At 47.4% G+C, this 27266-nt stretch overlaps 1 protein-coding gene across 5 annotated transcripts in view; it reads right to left on the bottom strand.

The window, feature by feature from the left end:
* The window catches only part of ADGRL3 (adhesion G protein-coupled receptor L3), a 359836-nt gene that overhangs the window by 51733 nt on the left and 280837 nt on the right, over positions 1-27266 (bottom strand). For 4 of the 5 annotated variants that reach the window (XM_085310378.1, XM_085310354.1, XM_085310370.1 and 1 more), the window contains 6 exons: positions 17299-17482; positions 16351-16473; positions 14745-14953; positions 13884-14060; positions 3104-3313; positions 2088-2308 (listed from right to left, as the gene is read on the bottom strand). In XM_085310378.1, the coding sequence (XP_085166504.1) occupies positions 2088-2308; positions 3104-3313; positions 13884-14060; positions 14745-14953; positions 16351-16473; positions 17299-17482 (1124 nt within the window). The remainder of the gene's footprint in view (positions 1-2087; positions 2309-3103; positions 3314-13883; positions 14061-14744; positions 14954-16350; positions 16474-17298; positions 17483-27266) is intronic. The other variant, XM_085310360.1, reaches the window with a different exon arrangement.

Genomic DNA, 27266 nt, shown 5'->3' on the forward strand with positions numbered 1-27266 from the left:
TGCGGGCACCGGCGATGGAGCACGGTCATCACCTCGGGAGGAAGCAGGGGGAAAACRGCGCAAATCCTGGCCGCTACCGCCTTCTGCTACCGGAGAAAACCAAATTTTAACATAAATACATGTATTAATGCATGTGGTCAGCTGGCAAGCAGGATGACCTTCTTTCTTCAGGAAACTCTGGGCAAATTTGGTGCAAATCGGAAGTATGTTTTCGTTACCGGAAGGCTGCGGTTTAATTAACTTGGGCACCTTCCTCTTYTGAGCGTCGCATTTTGTTTCCGCTAGTGTTTCGAGGGTTGCGCTTGGCCTTCGGTATCACATGAAGTTGATTCATGGCCTAACACTAAATTATTAATCGCTTAATTTCAACTGCATTTAATACTCCCCCAATTTTTAAGGCCCTTGGGAAATTACATTTCCATTCCTGGTTCGCTCTGGGCGACAGGAAGATAAAATAGAAGTGACAGGTAACAAGACAGATGAATATAAATTCTCAGAAAGTTTCACATGATGTTTAAAATAATAATCTCTTGCCTGTTTGCATCATTGCAAATTACAGCTCCGTTTACAGGGAGAGGGCTAAAAAAGTGGAAAAAAATAAATGTCCAATGGAATTACATAATTCGATAAATGCCAGGAACTGTAGATATGAATTTATCACRCTGGAAAAAAAAACGATTCTTGCTAATGATAGTTGTAATGTACAGGATGAGGGTTTTTCCCCCCTTCCAATGGACTTTGCAGTAAAGCACCAGGGTCGATAGCGGCAGACCCAGAAAAGAAATCTGCTGCTGAGAAAACACAGCCTGCCCTGAACCTCTYGGATTTGGAAAAGTCAAGATATGTTGAAATTCAAAAATGCAGACAAAAGCCTCCCGCTGTCCTCCCTGGATGTATAAACCTCGGGTCTCAAAAGCCTCAAAGATGCTTTGATAGCTACAGCCCGGCAAGGTGAGACRCAACATTTCTAATTAGTTCAGGGGGAAAGGGCCAAACACAGCCCAGCCTGTTTGCACRAACAGTCCCAGCTGGCCCAAACGGGACGGTCTTTTAAAGCAATCCCTGCTGCCTAGCTGCAGATTATAAAATTCAAACTYGTTAGCCTGAAGTCTCCTAACATGGGTGGCTTGCACTGCTCTTAAGCAAATAAATAAATAAATAGAAGGAGAAGAATCAATGCCAGCTCTTGGAATAATTAAGCTTAAGAGCGTGCTGCTACTGGGCAGCAAGTGCAAAACACTGGTACGAAAGCCAGGAGGCCTCGGAAAGCCCCGAACGCGTGGAAACGGAGAGAGGAAGGACCGCCAACTCGGCYGCGTGCTGCATTAGGGTTGGATTTAGAAAGCAAGATGAAATCAAGAAACCCGACACGGGGCRTCTAAGGAAATCACTCTGAGATATATGAACGGTGGCACCAAACGCCAGGCAAAAAACAAACAACACTAACAGCTCCGTAAGTCCTGCTTAAACAAATACAATAAATAACGGTGGGAGGCAAGTAATGTATTCCGAGAGGACGCCTTACAAAAACTGGCAAAACCGAGCAACTTCTTACAATCAAATTATGTATGCCTGGCATATAGTTCCCTACAAATTCTAATCAGTTCTACCCTTCTAATAACATTATACAGAAAAATACATCATCATCCATCAAGCAGATGGAGCATGATAGTTATACAAAACGTACTGTATGTTTTTATTTTCCACTACRAGAACGTGATAAAATTGTGCACTCCGGAATTAGAGATTGTAAATAAATATTTTAGGCTCTATAAATCTCTGTAAATATTTATTCGCAAAACACTTTATCTATGTGTTTAATCATTAAAGATACTCCTTGATGGCACGGGGAAGGGAAAGAGATTTTACTGGCACGAGCGCACGCGTTCACTAGGCAGCGCTCAGAGGGAGCAAAGTTTCGTCGTTCGCCTCCCGTGAACTTCAGCCAGACTCTGCAGAGGGGCTGCAGGGACGTAACTCCGCCGGCAGTATACAGAGGCGCAGGGTGCTGGTCTCCCCGCTCCTGCGAGGAACGCGACGTGCAAAGCCAGCCGGGGAGCGCGCRCGCGCCGCCGAGCCCCACTCACACTTTGTCCGTGCCGTAGCTCCGGTAGTCCACCGCCGCCGACACGGCCACGATGAGCGCCGGCATGCCGTAGCCGACCAGGTAGAAGTATTTCCTGCGGGAGTGCTCGCTCTCGAACACCTCCACCAGCATGATGTAGAGCTGCACCCCCTCCAGGAACATCCACGTGAAGGCCGCCAGGAAGAAGAAGTGCAGGAGGGCGGCGAACACGGCGCAGGCGATCTGCGGGCGGAGGGGAAAGAGCAAGGGGAGGTGTTTGCACCGCGCTAAATCAGTGTGAGTCGGGATTACATGCAGGCATGCCCTAGCTGGTAGGTTTAATAAGAAAGGGGGAGTTCTGCTGGAGGCTTCCCATCTCCAAAGGACACCGTTGACTCCGCCTAGCCAGGCAAGTTTCCACACCTTGACGTGYCTTGTGGATACCCTTGGGTGCCACTGGCACCCTCGGACACGTGCCGGGGGCTTCACAGCATTTACTGCGAGAGTGAAGAGACGAGGCAAAGGGACTCACAAGGCAGGGAAAGATGGGAACATGCAGAAGCCATGGCAGTGCAAAGCAAAAGGCCTTTTCTTTTTAAGATCAGAAGAAGGAACAAGCTTCCTCAAGTTAAGTAAATACCTGCAGCACATTTAGTTTCAGTGAAAAGCAGAAGAAAAAAAAAAACGCAATTTTCTATTTGCTCAGGTTGAGCCCTTAAACAAAACGAAGCAAGAAGTTAAGTCCGCTTGCTTTCCAGAAACATTTGCCTCAACCGAGAAGAAAGGACAAGGCATTTCCTTTCCGCTCACTGAGCAAGGACCTGAACCAGAGCCCACCGAAGTCTCCGCAGTGATTCCCTGTGACTCTGAACTGGGCTGTAATACAAGCCACTGTCTCACAATACGCAGGTTTTCAACCACACAAGGAGATATATGTGGAATTAAGGTGCCTCTGCAATATCTCACTGCAAGGTTAAACCACTGATACCCACTGAGGCGAGAGCATGCAGGGAGAACAGAAAGCGCTTTGCCTCTTACCGGCTGGTCAGTCCGGTTGATGCCRATGAGGAAGAGGAGCTCTGCCACGAAGAGGCTGATGCACAAGTTCTTGTGAATAGTGTTGCGGTCGCTCTGGAGCCCACGGAAGAAGCAGAAGGTGAAGATGCAGATTAGGAGGCAGACGAGCGACAGCAGGATGCCAACCCACGTGATGAAGTCCAGAAGCAGGTCATGGACTGCGTCGCTGTGCTGGAGAGAGGACCAAAAAGCCATCGGTCAGCATAGGTCAGCAAGRCGTAGCTTGTTTTGCATGCAGCTCCATCTCTCGCAAACATGGACACAACGTTGTGTCCTTGACACACACGTGGACACACTCTATGGAGAACCATCAAACACTGCAACTCAAGTGTAAAAACGTTTCATATTAACAGAGTCATGGGGATTTCAAGCCAAGTTCATTAAAACATTTACCAACAATAAAGATGACACTTTTTAAAAGTTCACAGAGAACTATGAGGTTGGCATTTTTGGGCAGAAAAGAAATCACTTTAGCATCTTTTCTCTTTCCCCTCCCACTGGAGAAGGAAAAAGAAATCCTGATTTTTCTTTTTCAAACTTCAGAGCTAYACTTTAAAACCGCTGGTAAGGCAGACTGAACACTGGAATACTACTGGAATAAAGACAGGTCTCTTTATGTGTATTTGCTTTTAAATTGTAGCAGGATATAAATTTTAAGAAGGTCTGGAAAGTGGATGGTTCCAGTGAACTTGTACCGTAGACTTTTCCAAAAACCATGCACGAGGCCAGCGGCAAAGTTAGGCAACCCAGGGACAAAATYTTATGCGGGGCAGTATGTGTGCGCTTAGGCTCTGCTGAGAAAACATCACCGCGTTGCTTCTGTGCTTATACTGCACTTACTTCTCCCCCAAAAAAGGATGAAGGTGCTGAGAATCCTGTGCTGAGGGTACTCCACTACCTTCCTCCAACTGCAAAACTCCCTTCTAACTCCACAGGTTTCCACCAGATGTGGTGAAATTAGAGATATCATTACTTAGTAAAATGTAAATAAAGAAATGAGAAATATATGGTCAGTCACAAGACCGCTGCTCGGGGCTAAGTGGTTAGAGTTAATGAGCTGAGGGAAAGATTGCCTGGAAATCTCTGGGGCCTTTTCAAGCAGCCCCGAGAGCCCCGAGACCCAGCTTTGCGGTCCTCCAAGCTGCGTTATAAGCAGTATTCAGGTTCCCCTCCGTTGCTGGTATTTTGATGACTTAGGCGTTATGCAGGCTGGCAAACACAATAGCGTCACACTTCAAAAAGCCAGGACAAACTGGAAACATTCCCCTCCCTGTGGGAGAAAACCTTATGACAGACGGAGGGAAAAGGTGATTAATTTATCCATTTTCTTTGCCTGCCTGCCAATGATAAAGCCACATCAAATGTCAGGCATTTCCTGATATACGCTCTGCTATGTCAGCACCCATGAGAAACCGCTCAAACCTTTCAGCACTTTGGCTTTATCAGCATGAGTGATAGGCATCAAATGATAACGAAAGATGGTGAGCGACTCCCCTCTCTTCTCTTCCCTCCTGGCAGTTTTCTCTCCAGGGAGACTTTCAGGAGGAGGTGGAGAGGACGAGGACTCGTTTCCCCAAACGCTCTTGCCGTTCTTCTTGAGTATTTGTGATAGGTAAGAAACTAAGGAGTGCAAGCGCACCACAGAGGCTAGAAATCATTACGTCCTTACAGAGCATCATGATATAAATGCCTATTCCGTCCAGCTTCTCCAGCGACACCCGGAAAACCAAGAAGATGAAATGCACATCGCTCTCCTGGCAGCAGTGCATTGCTTTATCTCAGTGTCACTCCAGCTCATCTATCCCTCTTAACTTGGTGTAGAAATATATTAATGCAAACCCTGATCCTTGCAAATCATTCTCTATTTAATCTGCAGCTGCTGGAGAGCAGCAGGATAATGTCTCCCTGCACAACCCCCAGCTTACCTGATTAGATGGTACCACCAGGCAGGAGTGATGGGGAGCCTTGGGGCTCAGAGACCTAACGCAGGCAGATGCAAGCAAGGAACAACCAGGCGGACTTTGTAAGGGTGGTTGATATGAGGCCAACGATACAAATTCATACATCCCAAGACAAAGTTGGCCCTGCACCGGGAAATCTCTGAGGTCTTCTTCCTCCTTTGGTAACGGGTATCGGACCTAAATTCAACATGTGGGCTGTGCAAGGGCTACCCTCTACGTAGACAGAGGGAACGGGGTGGCAGTCAACCCAAGTCAGTGTCAGCTTTTCTCCAGCTTGCTAGGTGACTGGCTTAGCATTGGTTTTACTACACTGGTTAGGGGGACGTGTCTGAGAGGACAGTGGCAGAGTTTGCAGGAGAGCATGTGTTTGGTCCACTTTGGTTTGCTGGAAGCTCTGCTAAGGTGTAGACTCCAGCATGCTCTTCCTCAATACAAGGCAGGTGTCCCCTACGTGAGACGAACCTCACAGGTCTCAGCTCCTGACTCTCTATCACAAACTCACCACCATGCTGACTTTAAGGCCCAGAAGAGTGGCCGACAACACGTGAATTCACGAACCTCTTGCCTGAGAGGCTTGGTGAGCCCTGCTAACAAACAACGTAGACTTTGTTGTGGTGGTGTTATCAACATCGCTCTTACTGTTGTTCTTCCTAATATTAATTGCAATGATAATACTGATTTTATGTACACAACACCCATCCCCGGAGTGCCGGAAAACAATCATAAAAACAATTTCTCCGTAATTATAACCTCTCGCTCATCCTTGGCAAACTTGCAAAAGAGCAAACAAGTAGGAATAATAACCATAAATAGTGAACAAGAGCAATTTAAAAAAATACCTCAGGGAAAAAATACAATTTTGTAGCTTTTTCTCTGAAAGCCCAGGAGAAGAAATGAGCCAGCTTTCAAAGACTGGGTGCACGTCATCCTCTTTGGGATACCCCACGACAGAATGAGTGCCTCCAACTTTCGGGAGCCATCGAAGACCCCTCAAGGCACTGAGGAGTAAACAAGCACTGGAGTCTTTCCCATGGCAGAGTCTACTGTAAATTATGCCAAATGCCTCCAGAGCTTTACAAATCAGCAAGTCCAACAAGAAGGAATCCACCTCTTGCTGGAGACTCAAACCCATAAGCATTGTGCTGCCACAAAGGGTGTGCTGGCCTCAGTAACATGGAAAAAAAACCCAGGAATTGCAGTCCTCAGTACCAGGAGATTATCCTCGCCATCAGCAAATCATCATGTGACAAAGGAGGGAGCAATGTACCCATTTTGCACAGCTGGTAGTTTGTTTGTTTTCCAGGGTTAAGTCTGATAAATACAAAATCCAGACCTTGTATCTGGGTTGCAGCGTCTGAGCAACGTACCCTCGACCCAAGGAAATGTGTAAGAGGAACAAGTCTTCTCTTTACCCTGCCCTGTCCAGCACCGTTCAGCTGTTCTTTGACTTAGGACAAAATAGCTTTCATATACCCGCTAATGATATATTTCCAGCTCCCTGCAAGTCCCAGGTCCCTATAGCATGGAAAATACATCTGAAACTCTTGCTTCTCAATGATCTCCCCAAAGGCCTTGGAAACTGAAATAGCCCTTGGGAGACACCAGATGCAGGGACAAGGGAAAATTTCCTGACAGCATCAGCAGACTCCAGGTTTCCCAGCAGGATAATCACAGTCGAGGAGCTGATATCCCCCCTTCCATTGAGTATGGGACCGTGACCTGTATCGGGAGACGATGAAAAGTCCGGTATAACCATTTCTCATCTAATATACGCTGAAGGTCATTTACGGTCCTGACAACATAAGCTGGCTAAAACCAAAACGACACATACCCAGGGCTTCACCGGAATTAGCAGACCCTTGAACTGAAGCTACTATCATCTCATCTTCTGCAGACCAGGGAGTTTGACCTGCAACCTTAAAGAAACCATTTCTCAGAATGGTGGCAATACACACCTCCTTTCCCAAACGAACCACGGCAGTCAAGACTGGTGCAAGATTGTCAGGAGTGGGCAAGTCACTGAGCTTTGCTACCACTAAATCTGTACCGGCTTTGTAGAGAAGTTCTCACGCAGGTTATTTTCAGTTCAGGAAAAGCTTATTAAGTAAACTGTGCAAAACATCACTGATGGATTTGTTCCTTTGGATTTCAAAACTGCAGGACAGACTTAGAAAAAAGTAATGAAAGCTGGACTAACATCTTAAGAATTGAAATAAATAATATAATCAACTTCAAAGAAAGTATTTCTACATTAAGTTTTACATTTGGGATTTGGGCATGAGCTTGATTCCCAAGTGCACTGAAAGAAGACTCCCCTGACCTTCCTCGGCTTTGGAATAAATCCCTGTCTTTGCTTTGGTGAAGCCGAGATGCACTAGCAGAGCACACCGATGGAAACCCGTGTGATGTGAATTACAGGAGCTCCGAGAGCAACCACAACAGGGTGAGCAGGCAGCCGAGATATTATCTGGGCTGCAAAGCGCACTGGAAATCAATGAGTAGCTCTGGCAGTGCCTGCACACCAGAGCTAAGCTAATAAAAACAAATCCCAGGGAATGTCAGATTATGACAGAATGACTCTCCCTGAGATGAACAGCCATTTCCTCCCTTATTAAAAACATCAGTAGAAGAAAACAGCAGCCAAACAGAGCTGCCAGCAGCAAAGGACACATTCCTCTGGCTAATCTCTCCCTTTAGGAAAGGCAACAGTAATATGGTTGGGGGTGGAGGAATAACAAGCAGTAAATAAAAACACAGTGTCATCGACTCGCTTAAATATGACCGCTTGGTGCCTAGTGGGAGTTGGCAGTGCGCTGGCTTGGGCATGGACCCAAGTGGGACAGATTTAAACTCCTGCGCATTGCTTGGGTTGCTCGTCAGATTTGCAGCCGTCCGGGGCAACGCGGACCCCCTCTGCCCTCTTCCCCATCCCTGATACAGAGAGGGGGTTTCTGCTACGGCTTGGCTGCAACTTCTTTACACCTAAGTGCAAGTCCACCCGAAGCCTGCTGGCACTCCTTACTACAGCAATTTAAAGTAAGGTTCAGATCCCATCGTGCGAGTTGGTTTAGCTGCTTTCCCTCTCCTTGCCTTGCTCCTAGCAGCTGCTCACACATTCTGCATAGGCCACACAGCCTGTCCTCCTCTTCCTCCCACAGCCTGATGAAGGCCTCCCAGGAGAATCCTTTCCTGCAAACTTCTCCTCAACCGAAGCCTAGCCCCTGGGTCAGGAGAACCCATCAAAAATGCAAAAGCCTATCCAGAAGCGCTAACCTCCCCGTGCCCACTGGGAGAAGTAGTCAGTACAAGCCACGGCCAGGATCAAGTAATACAGGGGAACGCAGGCACATCTAGATGACCACAGACATCACCTTGCCATGTGTTACAAAAGCTGACCCACAGACTGGCACAGATACAGCACGTGGCAAAAGCCCAGGGTTTCCATCCTGCTCGCCGACACTGCGGCGACTTCCCTGCGGTGAGAAGAGTCTCAGTCGTGTGACGTGGGAGAGGAGGAGAAGAGATCTGGGCCAACGATAGCATCTCCCTGGCCCTTTGCTACCACGGCTTTCAGCTAGTTCTTCTAAATTCCCGGAAAAATCCTATCACAGCATCGTCCACTTCTGCTGTCATGCCAATGGCCTGAGCCAACCAGGCTCCTGCGAACAACATGGGCATAGCTCCACCACGTCATGGTCACTGCCTCCACTTCACTGTCCTTGCGGTCACAGCTACACCGTTTACAGCAACGTACAACCACAAGCCGGGCTGCCTCTCGTCCACTTGTTCTTCCCCTTTCCCACCCCATTCATCTCCTCTAGCAACGCGACACTGCTACTGGATGTCCAAAGAGTAATCCAAGTGGTTAAGATGCGCAGCAAGCCTAAAAAAATCCCTCTAAATATGATCAAGGCACAGCAGTCTCCCAGCTTAATGACTTCATTTAGCGGAGAGTAGGATGAAGTAGACYGCAGGCCCAAAGACCACAGAGGTGCCTAATTAGTTCGAGGTGAATTCTGCGCTAAGGAGAATCTAAAATCTAATCAAACGGAAACTCAGTCTGAACCTTGCTCTCAGTGAAAGAGGAATGTAGGAATGTGATAGTAATAAACAGGGCCAGGCTTAGCGCTCGCAAACAGGAGCTGCTTGAATTGCACGTTTTAGGACAGAGCATCAAGAAACCCCATGGGGCGATGCTTTCCTCGCTCTGCAGCACAGTTCCTTGCTGAGGAAGTATTCACAGAGCCGACAGCCAGGAAGGATGATGATGAATAAATAAATATCCACTGGTTTAGGGGTAAAGCAAGCAATGGTATCTGCTTTCATTTCTGGCACCTGTGAAAATACAGCGCTAAGTAAATTCAACAAGCAGCAACCTCCAGGTTTTGGAGTAGGTCTTTTTGAAACCATTTCTTCAGGGTGGACATCCGAAAGGTGCTACCTGAGCAAATCTGGGCCAATGCYTTGGGGAAGATGTCGATCACCGGTGAGAAGTCCAGCAGGGTAGAACTAGAAATGTTAAGGCAAAACTCTGGATGAATTCCAACCAATACGTGTCAAATCGAGGGCCCGGGACTCAATGAACTCTCTGGACTGATTTACTGCCTGCTTGGACCTGAAACGCAAAGATATACTGCCAGATAAAACTCTGCATTGACCCTGTGGGCACAGATTACATGACCTAATAGGTTTTCCATAGGTAATTTCTGTGATTAGTAAGGGGTTACTCAGGGAGTAGGCTGGATTTTCTGAGCAATAAGGTTTGCGGAGTTCTCCAAGAGACGGTAGATAAATGACAGCAATATTTCGTAGCTAACGCATACAAACCAGTAAAGGCATGTAACGTATTTCTAAATGTGCCTTTTACATCTCTTTATTCCTGSAGTCCATAGAGGTCCCAGATTTCTATTCCTAATACAAACTCAAATAGTTTTGTATTTTGATTTTTAAAATATTAYTGAAGACATGCAGATTTAATAACTTTTCCGCTCAATTAAAGCGGTTTCCATTTAACACYGTATTGGCATAAGTCACCTTCTGCGATGTGCAATATCTCTTTTCACTCTTCTGGTGGTACAAAATGATTTGTTTTGCAAAATTTATCATATAGCAGTTTCAGTAATTTAAACCTGCAGTTAGCATGTTTTTGCAGTCCTGCACCCACTTCTGCTTTCATTTACTGCTGTTCAATCCCACAAGCGCGAATATATGGGTAAACCAGCACAGCAATAAGTTTAGCTTGCGCTTCATATCTGAAATGGCCGTATTGCTTTAGGCAACGGACCACTACATTCCATTTAGACTTCATATATTTTTATTCTTTTCTCTCCTCAGCTCGCCTTAYGCTTCCATTCCCCAAATAATTAGCATGACGTAATGTGTGTATGGTATAGAATAACATCTGAAAGCTTCAGATTAATTGCTACACTTAAAATACCTCTATATTTTTTTCCCTTCTCTCCTTTCTGAAAGGAGAATAAGCTCTGACACTCACTACGCACTGATAAGCAACGGTTATCTACCCTAAGGTACCTTTGCTTGTTCTGCTTTGGGTGGGCTTTTTTAATTGCATTTTCCCACCAGCACTGAACTTGTTTTCTGGCTGCATATTTTTCCCATGGTACATTTAAGATGCATCTGTTATAATTATTACGATGCAAAGTGCAAGCCTCTCTGAAAAACCGCTTGTAAATTTTGAAGGATAATTCTGCAGCAATTACACAGGTAGTAGAACGGCTTATTTAACTGGGGGCTGTGTCCCGTGGCATGGGAACCACTACGTTTTTATAGCATTTAAGGGTCATAAGGAATATCTAACTGATATATGCATTTAACAATATATCCATGCAACTGTACTGATTTTCCTGTAACACAGGCCAAACGTATTTCTTTTCTGATGAAATCAGTGATTCACTTCCAAGTATTCAAACATCTCCACTCCAAAGGGAGGAGATTTTCCCAGCTGTGAGAGGAACGGGGACGTTGTGCCTCCATAAGGTCAACCGCTAGATAAGCCTTGATGCCAAACGCTGCCTTCCCGGCTGCCAGAAATATTACAGATCTGAGGAGGAATCCAAGTCCTGGGATGCAGTGGGATCGCCTAAAGATACTCTCCCAGCCCTGGAGAAGATGTGGTGGGGGATTTTTCTAGGCATTATAATTTTACTCTTACTGCAAGGAGCTATATATGTATATTCTTATACGTATAAACGTATCTTAACAGGCACTCAGCATCTTCAGAAATAACACCTCTTCCTCTCCATTGGGCACCGTCCCATTGAGATTGCTGTTGATCCCACCGACTTCCCCTGAAGCGCACCGCTAAATCCCTGCCGCGGTGGTCAGCCCCGATGTCATCTCCAGACAAAGACATATAGCTGCTTGCCACCAGGCAGCCAGACGGCCATCAATCATCGGCYGACGGGCGCTACCTTCCCGCTCCGCCTCGCCACGTACGCTCCRCTCGTAATTAAATCCCGGCCGTAGCTCACAGCGCCTCCGCTGAGGTCTCCTCCGGAGAACGCGCTCTTTTGCCACGCTACCAGGGAGGGAGCTCGCTCACGACCAGAAGTAATGCTTGTCACACCGGTGCTGGCTTTTGATTAAGGAGCAAGACTCCGCTGTCAGCTCCCCATGATGCGTGGCGTTTTCGCTCATTAGTTAGGTATTGTGGATCCTCATTACGGCAGAGGATGGTCTCCAAAAATCCGACAAAAATCCAGCAAACTACAAGCCTCAATTACAGCAGAAAGTTGTTTTTGTTGCAAAGCTTCCAGACTATTATTAATTATTTTGTGTACAGCAGTTGCCTCTGAGAACCCCTGTCGCTGACCGGGACACTACCGGCAGCCTGGAAGGAGATGCTACCACCGGGAAAAGCGAGATGCTGAGCAGCTGGAGGAAAGCTGGTGTTACAAACGTTTGCAGTGGTTACCCCACGTCGGCTCGGCACTCGTGAAACTCCGCGTTGCAGCTTTCTTTCCAGCCTGCCGGCGGAGCTTAAGCAAGCGAGGGGCTTTCTCTGCAAGCCAAGATAACAACCGGGCCACCAGTCTAATGAGGTTTGGGTGAAGCATCGTGCAGACAAAGCTGACCTACTTGCAGCGTGGGAATAGGCTTGCTCGGCGCTAGCCCCTATCTGCGTTAYGCAGTACGGCTCGCCGTCGTTCACATCACCGGAGTGGAAAACTATCTGCGTTTCCCAGGTGCAACCTCTGACTTCAGGGACTCGGGTGTATCTGTTAACTCCAGGCAGGTGATAAGCAGCCAAACATGCATTTCTTCTGAAAATTCAAGCGGTTCGAAGGAACTGGCAAAAACGGACTCAGGCTGCAGAATGCCATTAACCTGTAAACATGTGCTCTGAATGGGCCATTTCTTCAGACAACTCCCAGGATAATAATGCCACAGCCATTTAATGGCATGTCTCCCGGACTGGTAGTAACTCCTGCAGAATATAATGGATGCTTTGTCCTGCAGCAGCCTGTCTATCCTGCCCCTCTCAGCTGGACCCAGCTGTTGCGGCAAATGAGCTGCCAGGCTCTCATTTCTATTTTGCACAGCTTTGGTCATGCATGATGGTGCTTTGATATATATTTTATTGTGGCTCTCTACATTCCTCTTCCAATTATTAAGTGAAACAAAAATATACAAAGGAGCGACACTGGMAAGCCATTTAAAATAGTTCTTTTGAAATCATTTTGTGGTTATGCAGCCATGGAAGTAGATCTGAAATGTGCTGCCTGCCTGGAAGATGCAAGATACGTATCAAGCCCGGGCCATGGAGTCTACTCTGGTGCCARATGTGCAAAATGGAGATACAGCAACACTGAAAATCCTGAGCCTGAGGTCCTTTGGGGATCTGGGCTTCATCCCCTTCTTTCTAGAGCAGATGACATTGTTCTCAACTGAAGACTGACAAGACTGTTCACGAAACAGAGAATCAGCTCAGCCTCCTCCCGTTCTAGAGTAAAATCCAAAACATGCACTTCAGTCCCCAAGCCGTTACTACCGTGAGGAACATCTACTCTCACCAGCAACCTCTGTAGCTCCAGGGGGACCAGTCACGCAACTACAGTAGCCAACAGGAGTAGTCTACAGCGCAATAGACCACAGAAGCCAACGTTACACTGCTGACCCACATGTAGGCAAGGGAACCGATCATGTACCAGGGCTCAGGTGGATGTATGATCTAGAGAGGATGGCATGAGGAGCTTCCCTTTTCTGTGTAGCCTACTGTCAATGTGGTGAGATGGAGAATGCATCTTTTCTCCCTAGCTGCTGGCTAGAGAAGACATTGCTYTGCACAGATGCACCTCACAAATAGGTGAAGCAATGTATTTGYCACCGCTGCAGGCAGGGCACCCTAGTCACACGCCATGAGGCAGGTTCTGCCTGCTCTTAGCGCCACCACCGAAGATGCCCGCTCTTGCCTGGTKGCACAGTGAAGACCACAAGAGCAAAGACATAGCCAGGAGATGTTCTGCACCAGACAGCAAAGGATGTGTTACCCTTTGAGATAAGCCAATTCTACTCATTCATCATCCTCTCCCTCAGCAGCTGCCCRTGTCAGGAGCTCAGCACTGTCTTTCCATAGGTGTGATCACCTCCTGCTTCACCAGGTAGCAGCAGAAAGATCCAGACCAGACAGTTTCTCATGTAAGAGCTGCTGTCACACAGCTGTTTCGCTGCTCAGTTCTCTTTTACAGTAACAAAACAGCATTACATTGGCCACCTTTTCTGGCCAGCACGGCGGCAGCCTGTGAATCTGCGGTGCCTACCTTAACTTCCACGTGCGCCATGAGGACTGCAAAGTTGGTTAGGTGATTGCAGGAGCATGTGGTGTGCGTCTTGTTGGTTGTCAGGAGGCGACATCCTTGGGTGGACCAGTACCCTGTCATTGTACGCTTCGTGTAGCTCCAGAAGGAACAGTTGGGATTGAAATTTTCTTCTGACTGCTGCAGGGAAGAAATGAATAAATGCAATAAAAATGATAGGGTTTCAAAGATTTCTAAATGCACTCAGCTTTCTTCCAGAGGCACTCTTTAACTCTCACCCTTTAATTTTACATAAACAACCAGCAATGGCTTATATGTCAAGTATTACTTGTCGATACCAGAGAAAGTTAGATTGTTGCAGCTCTCTTTGCTAATGCAAACTTAGTTCTTTGTTCTTGATTAATTTCAGCCACTGAGTAAATTCAGCTCTTCAGAACCAGATTGCTTCATTTGCATTGCAGAGCAGAGAAATTAATTGCTTTAAGCAATCAACTTTTGCAATGACTGTGCTTGGCTAACGGGAGGACTAACTGTTCTCTTTCTCTGTAATTCCACTTTCCTCTAATGTCCCCTGCCACTATGATAAAATAATATTATGGCCCATTCTAATATATTGGTAGTTTTTAATTACAGAACGACGGGTGTCAGCAAGTGAGCAATGGGCATCAGCTCAAAGGAGACCTTTTCCTTACTTTTGTTAATGCCACACAGATAGACTTTCTCCATAAATAACACAAAGAGCAAAGGAACACATGTATAATTCAAAAACTAATCAARGGCTGCTGAGGGCCTCCGATGAGCACACTTTTGCTGCATTCTGCTTTAGAAATTGGAGGAAAAAAAAAGCTCTTCAGGCTCGCTCACCTTGATGTGCTTGACAGTAAACACCACGGGATCAGCAAGGTAAACCTTATTGCTGAACTCCTTGTTTATCGCTGCCGTAATGACAGGGGAGTTGACGATGACAGAGTGATTCGTCGACATCGCTTCCGTTCCCAACTTCATGCTGGCGTTCTCCGTGGAGAGATAGGTGCCCAGGTTGTTGTACAGCACAAAAGCCACCCTGATCTCACCTGGGAAAGCAGAGAGAGGTTAGAGACCCCAGCCAGCCAGCTGGGGTTTGGCTCAGGTAACGCATCTCTTCTCTGAACAAACTTGGAYGTTTCTCTGAGAAAACCTTTTCTGGAGCTGCCAACCAGACAGCCTCCCTTTCTACAGAAATTCACAGTTTCAGTGAAAACCCCACACTACCAGCCAACTGGTTTGTAAAAGGAACCATCCAGCTGGCCACTGCTTTGCGCATTGCTACACGGGCAATAAAATAAGAACGTGATTAGTTTGCCTTTATATTTATTAGTCTTTTTATGTGTTTTGTGAGGAATCATCTTGGGCTCTGAGGATCCTTTAGAAGGAAAGATCGTGCACGAAGAGTGCACAGAGCCCTGCTTTACGCAGGGGGCTGGACCAGATGATCTCCACAGGTCCCTCCAAATCCTTGCGTGATTCTGTGATGCCAGGACTATTTGGTGACCTCCGGGTGGTTACTAAGCTGGTGTAAGTAGCTGTGGCTCTCCCGATGTGACCAAAACTCTGCCGATACCATGCGTAGAAGTACAGACTTCGCCTTCCTCACCTCCAAMCCAATTTCTCTTTCCCTACAAATCTCCAAAGCCCACTAACAGAGTGCTGTGTCGGCCCCAAGGGAGTTTTGCTACCCAGCTCAGTGAACCTAGGTTTTTATACAATCTCTGAAAGAAATGTAGTAAAGTATGTGAGCAAAGTACACACCTCAAAGGACCCCATAAATAAGTACAAAGTCTGCCTATTAGTACAAAGTCTGGCAGGTTTGAAGTTGGTCTTCAGGGGAGCTACAGAGATGAACAAACATCTCTGCTAAAATTACTGACCTGGAAATAAATGACTTGGCAGCTTAAAGACCGTTCACATATAATGTCATCTTTAATTTATACTTTATCATAAGCTTCAGAGAAAAAGATACTGAAGATTGAGATTCCTAACGGTTAATCAACCTTTGCTGCCAGGTTGGCTCATTATTAATATTTGCTACTATTATTTCTCCCCTCTCTCTTTTCAGGTATTTGCATAGTCCCTCACTGCGAAATAGTTTATTCGCATAAGCCTCTTATCCCACAACAGCATTTAAAAGCACTTCTGCGGACTCTGCACTATGTCCCAGCAGCCACATCGTTTAAGGACCTGATGCATTTTCACCCACACTTCATACTTTCAGAGACTCGGTCACTCAGCAACATAATAAATTCTCTCTCGGTCAACTTTCCCTGCAGCCAAGGGCAGAGGTGACTGACGTTAACATTTAAGTATTAACATACCGAGCAATRCAATGTTTGCAACTGGTTAAACAAAGCACAGCGTTTAAAAACCRCTCAGAAACAGTGCCGAAAGCGCGACTGACGCCCACTGCCAGCGAGGCCGGAGGGGCTGGACCTACCGTTCCGACCGTTTTGCTTCAAGGTGTTTGCTGACAGCTGTATGGCGCTCCCATGGCCCAGGTTCTGCGGAAACTTCAGATCCTCCAGATTCCCGTCCGTGCTTAGTCTTGCAACTTCCAGCTCTGTTTGCAAGAGACATCGGCGTTAAGAAAAATCACTGCTGAAATAACCCTCAGCATTAATACGTCAAAGGTACAAAACGGGTTTTCCGGACCGCCTGAAAACAGAGGAGTTGACTTAGAGCGTTTCACACTAGACTCAGTTTGGACTCCTATTTCTGCTTAAGTCTTTGACCTGTAGAAGTTTAAAATTTAATTTAAATTTAATTTAAATTTAAATAAATTCCACTCTCCATGGAAGACAAAAGACAACCACTTCCTGCAAACAAGRACCTCAAGATATTAAGGACAATAGCTAAAATGAAAATCTGAAAATGCTAGTTCTTCACCATTGGCGATTAGTACTTTCTGAAAATCGTTATCAGTGCAGGGATCTGCATTCGTAGATGTGGAAAGGAGAGTTGCTCTCATTTTACGTATGCACGATGGGAGCGCTAGTGCTTTCTATCATGCTTGCTTTTTAATTAAAATCAACAATCAGCTAAATAAGAACACAAATTAGTATGAAATGAAACACAATTGTATTACAATAAGGAACAACCTCCCCGCAAAGCGGTGTTCTCGTTGCTCTAACACAGACTTCACACACAGAGCGAGAAGCAATAAAGGAGGCGGAGGAGTTTAGGTCCTCGTCTTCCRTGGGCTTTTGAGAGTTTCAAGAGCTGCCTTAGTCCTTCAGGCTCTTCTGGAAAGACCTACGCAAAGTCTTTCCAATGAAAGCCTAAGACAGATCTCACCAGTTGCTCTCTAACTAGGAGCCAAGATTCRAGCCAGGCTACCCAGCCTTTGCCCCAGCTCTGGCTGCACGTGCTGTTTACGGGCACTTACGGATGTTGTCGGTGTTTTCCCGGACAATGTCCGTCTTCAGCAGGTTATCGGCCAGCACAAAGGCGCTGTCCTCCACGGTGTCCAGCAGCTTGGTTGCCGCCCGCTGCTGCTCGCTGGCATTCAGGTCCCGCCACGCGTTCAGAGCCTGAGGCTGCAGAAGGTTATTCACCGTCTCCACCATGGCCTGCAAAGGAGAAGGACCGAGTAGGAAAGGGCTTTCACGGGCCTGAGAGCRCCATTAAGGCTGCAGACACATATGCTCAACCCCCTCCTCCATGCACAGCAATTTATAGGAACAGGGCAGCACCCCACCTCCCCACCTATCGTGGCAGCTTGCAACGGAGCTAGTCATTCATTGCATTGCATAGGAAGGGGAAAAATCTCGGGTTGTATTCTAAACGAGGCCGGGATCTGCAGCTCCAGGTTCAGAGTAAGAAGGAACTGGGGGTTAGGGAAGGAGGGAAGATRGGTAAATCACTAAGGCAATGTGCAGAAAAACAGATTTCAAAACTCATATATGTCAAAGAGCACTGCTAATGTGCAGCACTGAAAAAAAAGACTCGGCAGTTGGGCTGGGGCACCCAAGGAGGGCATCTAGTATCTGCGCGGGCCGCCCTCTAGTGAACACTCCCCACCAGAACCTCTGGTAGGCTCTTACGAAGATGCAGAGAGTTTTGCTACTTATGTTTCTYGGTTCTTCCTTCATCCACAAAACCAGCAGGTGCCTTTAGAGCTTTAGATACGAAATCACACTTGAAATTGCTCCCGCCAGGAAGGCAACAACTCCAATGCCTCCCGCAGGGCACCTCATGCTCCAGGTTGCCACGGACAAAGAGCTCTCCCATGGAGAGCTTCCCACAGGTTAATTTGGATGCACACGAGGATCGCACGAAACCACACAAGTCTCACGATTTCTAAATTTCACCACTTGAGCCTACCCAATCTGACGTTTTTGCTTGACCCAAAGTCTCTGCCTAGTTACTAACCATAGCTGACTCAACTACCTGAAGCTAACATTTTTTAATGAAATCAGTTGGTTTCACTCTTGTGCAGGTGAAAGACACTTTAACAGTGCTTTCTTCTGCTGGTTAGTGTTTCCRTAACTGTAGTGAGTAGCCATCAAGCAGGTTTGCCTCACAAAGAAACACCTCCACCGCCAATTAACAGTGACTGCAGAAAACAACTTTCCCTTTGGGATGAACTGCTCGTTCTTAATAATTTTCTATGTGCTGAAAGCGCATAAAACCCTCTGCCTCATTTCTGCATAGCAAAGACAGTCCCATGGGACGTGGATGTTTTGCAAGACTAGAGGATACACCATGGCTCACTTCCATGGAAATACTTCRTATTTACTCCTGACAGTACTGTTAAACCCACCAGTAGAAGGAGACATACGAAAAGAAGATAAGGCGTAGCCTGTTTTCTAGCAGAGCCCYGCAGAAGGTGTGTTACAAAGACAACATGACCTGCAGACTGGAAGGCATCCTGATTTGCAGTCACCAACCACACTCGTATACAAACGGGAGAATATAATCACATCAGTTCAGAGTTTGCTATCGTTACATCCAGGTGACCTGCAAGAACTTTCAATTACAGTGAAGTCCAAGGAGAAGCAAAGACCTGCCAGTGAGGAAGAGCCAGGTGCTTTTAATTCCAGAAAGACATTTCACTGAGATGATACCATGTGCGTTAGCATCATCTGAGGAAGCACAGTTCACGTTAATGYCATCTGTCCCTTACCACAGGTAGAGAATGGACATCTGAGTGGTTCTTTCCTAGAGCAACAYCGCACTGACACCAAGCCAGTCCAGACGCACACACACAGGTGCACAGGCTAACATCAGACGYTGGCCATGGATCACAGCTCCCTGCTCTTGTATGCGATCCCAGTGCAAATTCTCTTCRTGTGCCAAAGACTTTTTACCCCTAAAGTCCTCAAGGTTGGAAGGTTTTTCATATCACCCTCCTCCTTTTAGAAGGCTGAGCCAGAATCAGGCTCTTTATACAGTAAAAAGCTCCTACTCCCCAATCCAAATTTATTCATGGCCAATTAACTTATTTGTTCCTGTGCCAAAACGCTCCTTTACCTTAAGCAGGTCTTCTCCCTCCCTGGCAGCTACTCCTCTGATCCCTTGATTAATAGACAATGTTCCTCCTGAACGGGAGACCTGGCTTGGGCTTGTTTTCCCAAAGTATTGAGCAGCCAATACTTCAACGACTGTAGCAAATTGAAACGGCTGAAAAATCTTGAGGGACCATCCTTGAGTGCTACTGCCACCACTAGGTTAACGTAGCACTGACGTCAATGGCAAAACTCCCATCCATTTCCACAGGACCAGCTTTGCCACAGTTTGGGAGCYATTTTTTGGTGGTATCAGGCAGCAAAAATCATCTTGCTTTCAAGCCTTTACAACACAGAACTGGAATCCCTTTCTCCCTTGCTATTAATTGGAAGTTATTAACCATAAATCAATTGCTTAAAGTGATCATTAAACTGGTTTTCCTAAATACTTGAAAAAGATCATCTTAGCGTACTTGGTACAYGCACCTAAAATAAACTGGTTACCTTTAATGCTGAAAAAGAAATACTAAAAATCCGTATCATTTAACTATGCTAAATTTTGGTATTCTAAAAGCTTAAAGGCCAATCTCTGCAGCTCTTAATGCCTTTCCGTAGTTTACTTTGGTAGCTTATCTCTTTATAGAGTGGAAGTGTTATTCTTTTGCAGCGATTGGGTTCTATGCCTAGGGTTTTCTTACAAAGATCTCTTATTCATGGAAAGCAGAAAATGAGGGTTTTTCCTCTTTCAGTGTAGAACACAATGCAGAACACAATTTGTAYTACTTTCATTTAGCTCAGCTACTAAAGAGGTCTTTAAATCTTTGCTAAAACAACATGCTGGATGCTTTTCTCAATATTTGAATGGTGGAAGGAGTTAGYCTTTGCAGCAGATCTAGCTCCTGGCTTCAGAGGGAAAGGGAATGCATATTTGTCTAAACATAGAGCAGATGACGAACTATTTGCACTATGGCGAAACATCTGCTGCAAAGATTTTCCCCCAGAAAAATTATTTTATCTTACGTGTATTTTTTTTTTTAACAAAGCACGCGTGCACATGTGTGCGTGCAATGTTTGCAAAAGAACATCAGCTAGGTAGGCSTTACGTGCCGTCTCCTGCCGCACACGTATTCCTGATCAAACAGGCGCTGCTGCGGTTAGCATCCTCTTGAAGTGGCTAACCTCAAACCAGCCACTTCGCGTCACTTTGGAATTGGGGTCTGATRCAAGTTCTGCAGAAAGATTCCCAAGGACTTTGGGTCAGACGTTTAGCGTAGATCCGCGCAAAGCTCGTACGACTGTCTTCTCTGGCATCACATCAGAGACGAATTTAGCCCATTGCTTTTCCCAGAGGGTCACTCCCCTCACCTGCCTCAGTGCATTAATCAAGTGTTCCCCGCATTWTATTTCTGAGTGCAGCACTTCATTACAGCTGAGTGCTGCAGGCTGAAGCCAAGGAGATGAGGTGCTAATGAAATGTTTGCATTTTGGACAGGAGCTGAGGTAGGTGTTTAAATGAAACAAAACAGCTGTTAAAGCAACAGTGTCTCCGGAGAGAGAGAGATCCCAACTGGGAAAAGTTGGGTAGGAGAGCTCAAATTGCGGGAAGGCAGGCACGCAGGACAAGGACYGGCCTCGCCTTTGCATTTAAGCTGAGCCATCACAGTTTAGGTGGGTTTGGCACCTGCTCCAATTTCTTTGCTGTCTGATGAAGCAAACCTTAAGGAAGACCTCGGTCTCAAGCACTGAGGGACTCTCGCCTCTGCCTCACAGCACTGGTTTTCTTCTCTTCCCTTGCCCGATCCCTCTCTCAAACAATTTCCGAGGGAGCCAAAGGGCTCCTACGAGTCTCATGCAAAGTGAAAACATGTGGGGCTTCGGTCCTTTCTTTCCACGCCATCAGCTGCTCTAATACACCTCAACAACGCCCACAGCACGGCACCAAACCAATGCCATAGTTACCGCGGCTTACAAGAACGAACAGCACAGCTATGCCTATGTCCAGGGAGAAGGACAGCAGCAACTCAAATAACATCTACGAAAAGCTTTCACAAGTCATAGCTTGCTTTTTTGGAGCTTTGAAGCATGGACGAACGAGGGAACAAGCAGAAGGGAGCCTGAGAAGCCAACAGAGATGACTTTCTGTCTGCTGTCAGACCCCCAGAGATGTGTAGGTGTAGCTCCATTCTGACTACAAAATCAGGGTACCTATACAAGTGAAACCAAACCCCCTAAACTCAAGCCCACGTTTGTTCACAGAGAAGCCAAAGTAAGAACCAGGGCAGATAAAAGGTCCACAGAGCCTAACAGCCCATCTCCAACAGAGGCCAAGAGAAGAGCAAGAGCATGCCAAGCACGGAAGATAAATCCCTTGAWGAGGATCCTCTTCTTTATGTGGTTACACAGCACCACAGAGTATATGTTCAACGTAAATAAGTAAATGCTAATAATGTGTAGAGGAAGAACTTTCCCAAATAAGGGCAGTTACTMACCGTTTCTTGATTTTGTCCTGAGGTTACAAACAGGAACAAAATGTAAAACTTCCTTTTCAGACACTTACAAATTGGTATTAAAATATGTATTGTYAAAAGGCAACTAATTAGGAGTCCTACAGTAATTATACATTACTAAAAGGCTGATCCTACATATCCCATTGATTTCCTTTGTGACAGCTGCTTCATTCTGTAAAAACTGAACTTTGCTCGTTCATTTATTTTTATCTTCTRCCCCTCTAGAAACGTCTGGTGAGAGTGCCTGGCTAAGTGACACACAGCTTAAACCTACGAGTATGCGTATATCCACTGACACCACATCCATCTAGTTATCTATCGCCGTACCAGCACCCCAGGCACTTGGACAAAAGCTGTGTTTTGTAATGTAAAATCCACCTTTAATTGGGGATTGATGCTGGAGAACGCTAAGAGCTGTTGGACCMGTTCACCTCAAGGCTCTGGCTGCAGAGACTGGGAGCAGACTGGGCACTCGCTAAAGCCGTGCTGTTCGTTAGCCCCTCGCCGAGCAGACAGCTGGTGGAARAACGGAAACGCCCAGAGGACTGGCAACGGGAGGACATTTTCAAGGGTGCGTGAGAAAATCCCGGTTCACACCACGTGGGTTCCAGCAGGCCCTACTGGTCGAGTTACGTTCAAGCTTTCAGTTCGTCCTTCTTTGCTAGAGAGAGCTCCTTACGATGGGGCTGAAAACATTTCACGCGTTATTTTGCCTGGGACCTAGTCCCATGACGGCAGCTCCGGGTGAACGAGGACAGCGGGGCAGGACATTCAAATACCCCTTTTGTCGCATCTATAATGAACATACACGCATTTCGTGACTTTGAAAGCCCTACCTCATCCTGCTAACRCTTGCATTCCTTGACCTAATGGGAACACGTGACAAAAGGCAGCGTCACAGATTAGCGAGGAGGGAACGCTCAACGTTGGCCATCATTAAGGAAGCCGAGCATTGCACGGGTGCATCGAACTCCTGGCTGGTGTGTGAAATGAGCAGCGCTCGCACAGCTACCCTACACAAAAGACGCTTGCTGGCACAGCTTCGTCGAGAAAGACCGGCTCCCCCGCGGCGTGAACCACCGTGCTAAGACCGGAGAGGACAATCGTGGCGCCTTAGACCGGCTTTGTGCTCTGAGGGTCTGATCCTGCCCAGGGGCCTCGGGGTGCTGCTCCTGAACAAGCGCCTCATCGTCATTATGCAAAGCATGCAAAAACATCATTAGCCTGCTTGTTAACAGCGGCTTGAGGTTTTACGGCAAATCAGTGGAGAAACGAAAGCACAAAAGCCCTTTCAGGTCTGCAGTGGGCAACGAAAATGAAAAACTCTACAGAGGGGCTTGCACTGAAAYGTGGACACGGTTCAAGAATCGCAACATTTTCCTCTTTTTCCTATTGGAAATCAGTGATATTTTCTTCGGTTGGAAGTTGGGCTCTCAGTGCTCCTGGGCATAAAAAGCGCTATTATGAGAGAAAATCCCATCAACTGCAAACGCCCTTGGTGCAGCCCGAATGGACGCTTCGGACGCGAAGCTCAGGATGGGCGTGTGGATGCGAGCATGCCAGGAGACCTCCTCTTGGCAAGGGTGCTGCAGAGACGGGGACCAGGCTCGGGACATGACTGGCCCTTTGTAGGTGGAAAATGTTCATGAGACTGTACCCTCTACTCAGGGAGCACAAGTAACCTGCTACGTGGGACTTCAGATCATAAATGGATGAGCACGTTACTGCTTTAGCTGATGTTCAGCAAGGAAAACACTGTTACGCTCTGTTTCTTGGCTGGGAACTGCCTTCAAATCCCTCTCCGTGGCTCTCTGCCTTTGCATGGTTTTCTCTTCTCTTCTAAATACAAATTAAAAGTTGTCTGCAGTCAAAATGCAAGTCGGGACGCTGGAGACAATTTCCCACCGGGAAGCCCAGACAGTCTCCAAGGCTTTTTCCAAAGCAATGAGGTCATCGCAAAACAACGGTAATATTCACTGAAACGGGCCAGCATACATTTAGATCGCGTTTAGTCGAAAGGCAACACACGGTTACAAATCAATAAATCAGTAATCAAATGTCTGCTGCTAGTCCCCCGCTCAGGAACGGTACCAGTGCAGAGATGGCCTGACTTTCGGCGTTGCTGGGAACGCTCTGCAACGAGAGCRAAGGCCCTGGCTTTTATTAAAACGAGGCCATCTACAAAACGCTTAACTGTGGAATTAACGACCTAGTGCTAGGCATGCAAAGCTGGCGATCTTGGCCTTGAACTACCGAAAATCTCCCACTGGGAGCATGCAAAAAACAAGAGATCTGAGAAAGAGAAGGAGGTTACAAATTACGGGTTACGGTTTTGCTTCGGTCGGTATACGAGGAAGARTATTTTAAAGTCAGGAAGGCATCTGTAGGACTGAAATAAAAGCATTGCTTGGGAAGAAGGAAATAACACACGCTCCTTTTCATCTAACGAGATCCTCTCCACAGAACAAGCCGAGAACCGCGTTTATGAATCATTCGGATTTGCCGTCCTACTGCTTGGGATTTGAGACTATCCGAGCAACGGCCAGAATAATTACAGAGGGGCCACGAGCAARGCCGCAGAAGGAGCGGAAAGGAAAGCGGCTTGCGAACGACAAGCGCTTCCTCGACGGGCTGTCCGGAGCCTTCACGCGAACGCCAGGAGCTCCGTCCCTTTCCTCCCGGTGACAAACCCAAGGCCGATGCTTTGATGCCTCCTCTCCCCTCCGTGGCTGCTGCAGCAGAAACTCGCAGGGGAGGGATTTCTAAATTTTTGTTTTCTTTTTTTCTCTCCCTCACTGACACAAATCAAGCGCCGGTCACTCACGCTGTGAAATATATTAAGTTCACGGAGTTTTAACAAAAGGCTACCAAAACCGCAGAAGCCCTGCGGCRGGTCCCGCTCCTTTCAGATGTCCCGTTAATTATATTAAACGAACGCGTGGGGCGCTTTGATGCTTGTGGGCAAACACYGAGCTCTCTCTTGAAGAAGGAAAAAGCTGCTAAAAGCGCTCCCCGTAGCTATAGTAAATACGCTATGTTGTACGCACGCCGCTAGCCAATTTATTCCAGCCGCTTTAGCGACGGACACCGAGCCCGGCAGGCTTGCGCAGAAGAGCGTCGGGAGTCGAGCGACGCGTGAACCACGCGCAGACCCCGAGCCGCTGCTTGACACGCGCCGCGGAGCGCTTTGTCGGGCGGCCAATTAAGCCGAGGAGCTCRAAAATCCTCCTTAATTTGCCCCTTTCGGTATAAACGGAGGTTTAGAGCGAGCAAACGCGGCGTAATCCAATTTGCGCTCTGCCGCAGGGCGCCGAGGGTCTTTCTCGTGGGCCTYGCGCAAGCCGGGACCGGCCGGGCAAGCAAGCGAGCAAGGGCGACAAGCAGAAACAAGCCGCTTCCGACACTCCTGGGCTGCGCCTCGGAGGCAACTTTTACCTGCTGAGAGCTACCAGGTTTGCAAAGAAAAGAAAACAAATCAAAACAGCTCCTCTTCTAATCGGCGCTGACCTTAGCGCCTTGAAAAGCAGAAAGCCTCTCGTTTTGGTTAGCGTAACAACTCAAAGGGCCCACGTCATCAGCGTGAAGCTCTCAGATAACTTCTAGGAGAACCAGGACAACTCTGGACTGCAACCACCAGCAGTCTTTGCTAGCCAGAAGCTGCCAGCAGCTCAGGATGGGCTTCACGGGTGGCTCTGATGTTACCTGCAAAGCTCTCGTGATCTTCAAAGGGTGAGCAGTATCTCCATCACCTTCCCCATTTACTGCACAGAAAAGCCCAGAAACACAGCTCAGGGCACGAGGCAAACAGCGTAACCCGGAGGCTGGTGGGAACCACAGCAGCAAATGCCATCAGAGGTGGCCAATGCTGCAAAATCCATGGACTGCTGCTTCCTCCTCTACCCCGCAACAAAACAGTCATTCGGTTCGGCTACTGCATCCGCTGCCCTCCAGCTCTGAAGCAACTGAGGTCGGCTTTAAAAACGACGACGACGAGCSAAAAAAGGAGGGGAGCCCCCAGGAAGTTTCTGCCTTCCAGGATCTGCATCTCAAGTGTAGAACGCAGTTTCCTGAGGGAAGGGCTCTCCGGCCGACACCGCAAGGGAARACATTGGCTTTGCATTGCCCCGAGCCACAATACACAAGCAAAGCAAGGACCTGACCCCATACTTAGTAATCGGGTGCCCGGACGTCTCTGTGTCTCAGTCTACACGCCTGGAGTGGAGGGTACGAGGTGAACGGCTCCAAAACGAGCCTTCATCACAAGTTCTGTTTCCAGTTACTAAATCTTATGGCAAGCTCTTCTTTGTTTTTCCCRTACTTAAGTTTTCYGTGTTCATATGGCATCCTTCACTACAATATCTAAGCATTCAGATTTTTTYYCCCCCCTTTACTACCCTACCTCAGCTCCCGGCGGCCAGGGGAGCTGCACCCATGGCGTTAGACAGCCAGGCAGCTGAGAAATAGCGAGCAAACATCACTTGCCGCAGGGGACGGGAGAAATCTGTGACATCAAAAGCTGCTTCATGGTMCCCGAAAGATGAACATTCACATTTTCTACACCTCTTGTGCTTCGCTTTAGGGAGAAGTGTTTTGGGAAAATGCACAAATATCAATTCTGACTGCATGCTGGGGGATTCTCGCCCGCTTACGTCGCAGACGAGTCACCAAGACGCGAAGCGGACGCATCACCCGCGGTGACTCACCCTCCAGCGCCACGACTTTGTCATCCCACCCCCAAAATAGCATGTCAGGAATAGAGCATTACCCAAAGGTGGGCAGGAGGAGGAGAGGAGAACACAGCCCAAGCGGGAGCCGGTTCAGCTATCTTTAGCCACTAAAAGGCCAGGCATCTGGTCCGAGCTCTCCCTCGTCAGCCAAGGCGGAAAAGCACCTTCCCCCGGCAATTCACTCCGTCTATCTTAGACGCCCACCTTACGGGATGAGTCACGTCTTCGAGCGACCCAAACCAGCTCACTTGGGCTGCAGGCTCCACTAGAGGGTTAATGCTCGGAGGAGCTGAAGCTYACACATCTGCCCACCCGGGGGGGTACGGCCCACCTTCTCGTTTTGCATCTGCACGAGATCTGGGCTCTCTATGCAGCCGTAGTCCTAAATGCTCTCTCAAATAACACACAGATGTGCAATTTAGCAGAAATGAGTGAAGTTCGGTGGAGGCTACTGCGGTTTGCTAAAGAGCCTGGACACCTCACATGCGCAAAAATGGTAATACGACTCAACGTGGCCGCATTCGACCAACAAGGCTGTCGTTGTCTTGCTCTCTTCATAGAGGAAACCATCCTCCAGCAACCTTTGAGCTCTGCAAAATAAAGCTTCCTTGGTCAGCTAGGCCTGTCTAGTTGATCCTCACTATTACGAATTAAATCCTGCRCGACAGTTGC

The sequence above is a fragment of the Rhea americana genome, unplaced genomic scaffold, assembly GCF_003343005.1.
Source record: "Rhea americana isolate MKP2758 unplaced genomic scaffold, rheAme1 scaffold_107, whole genome shotgun sequence".
NCBI lineage: Eukaryota > Metazoa > Chordata > Aves > Rheiformes > Rheidae > Rhea > Rhea americana.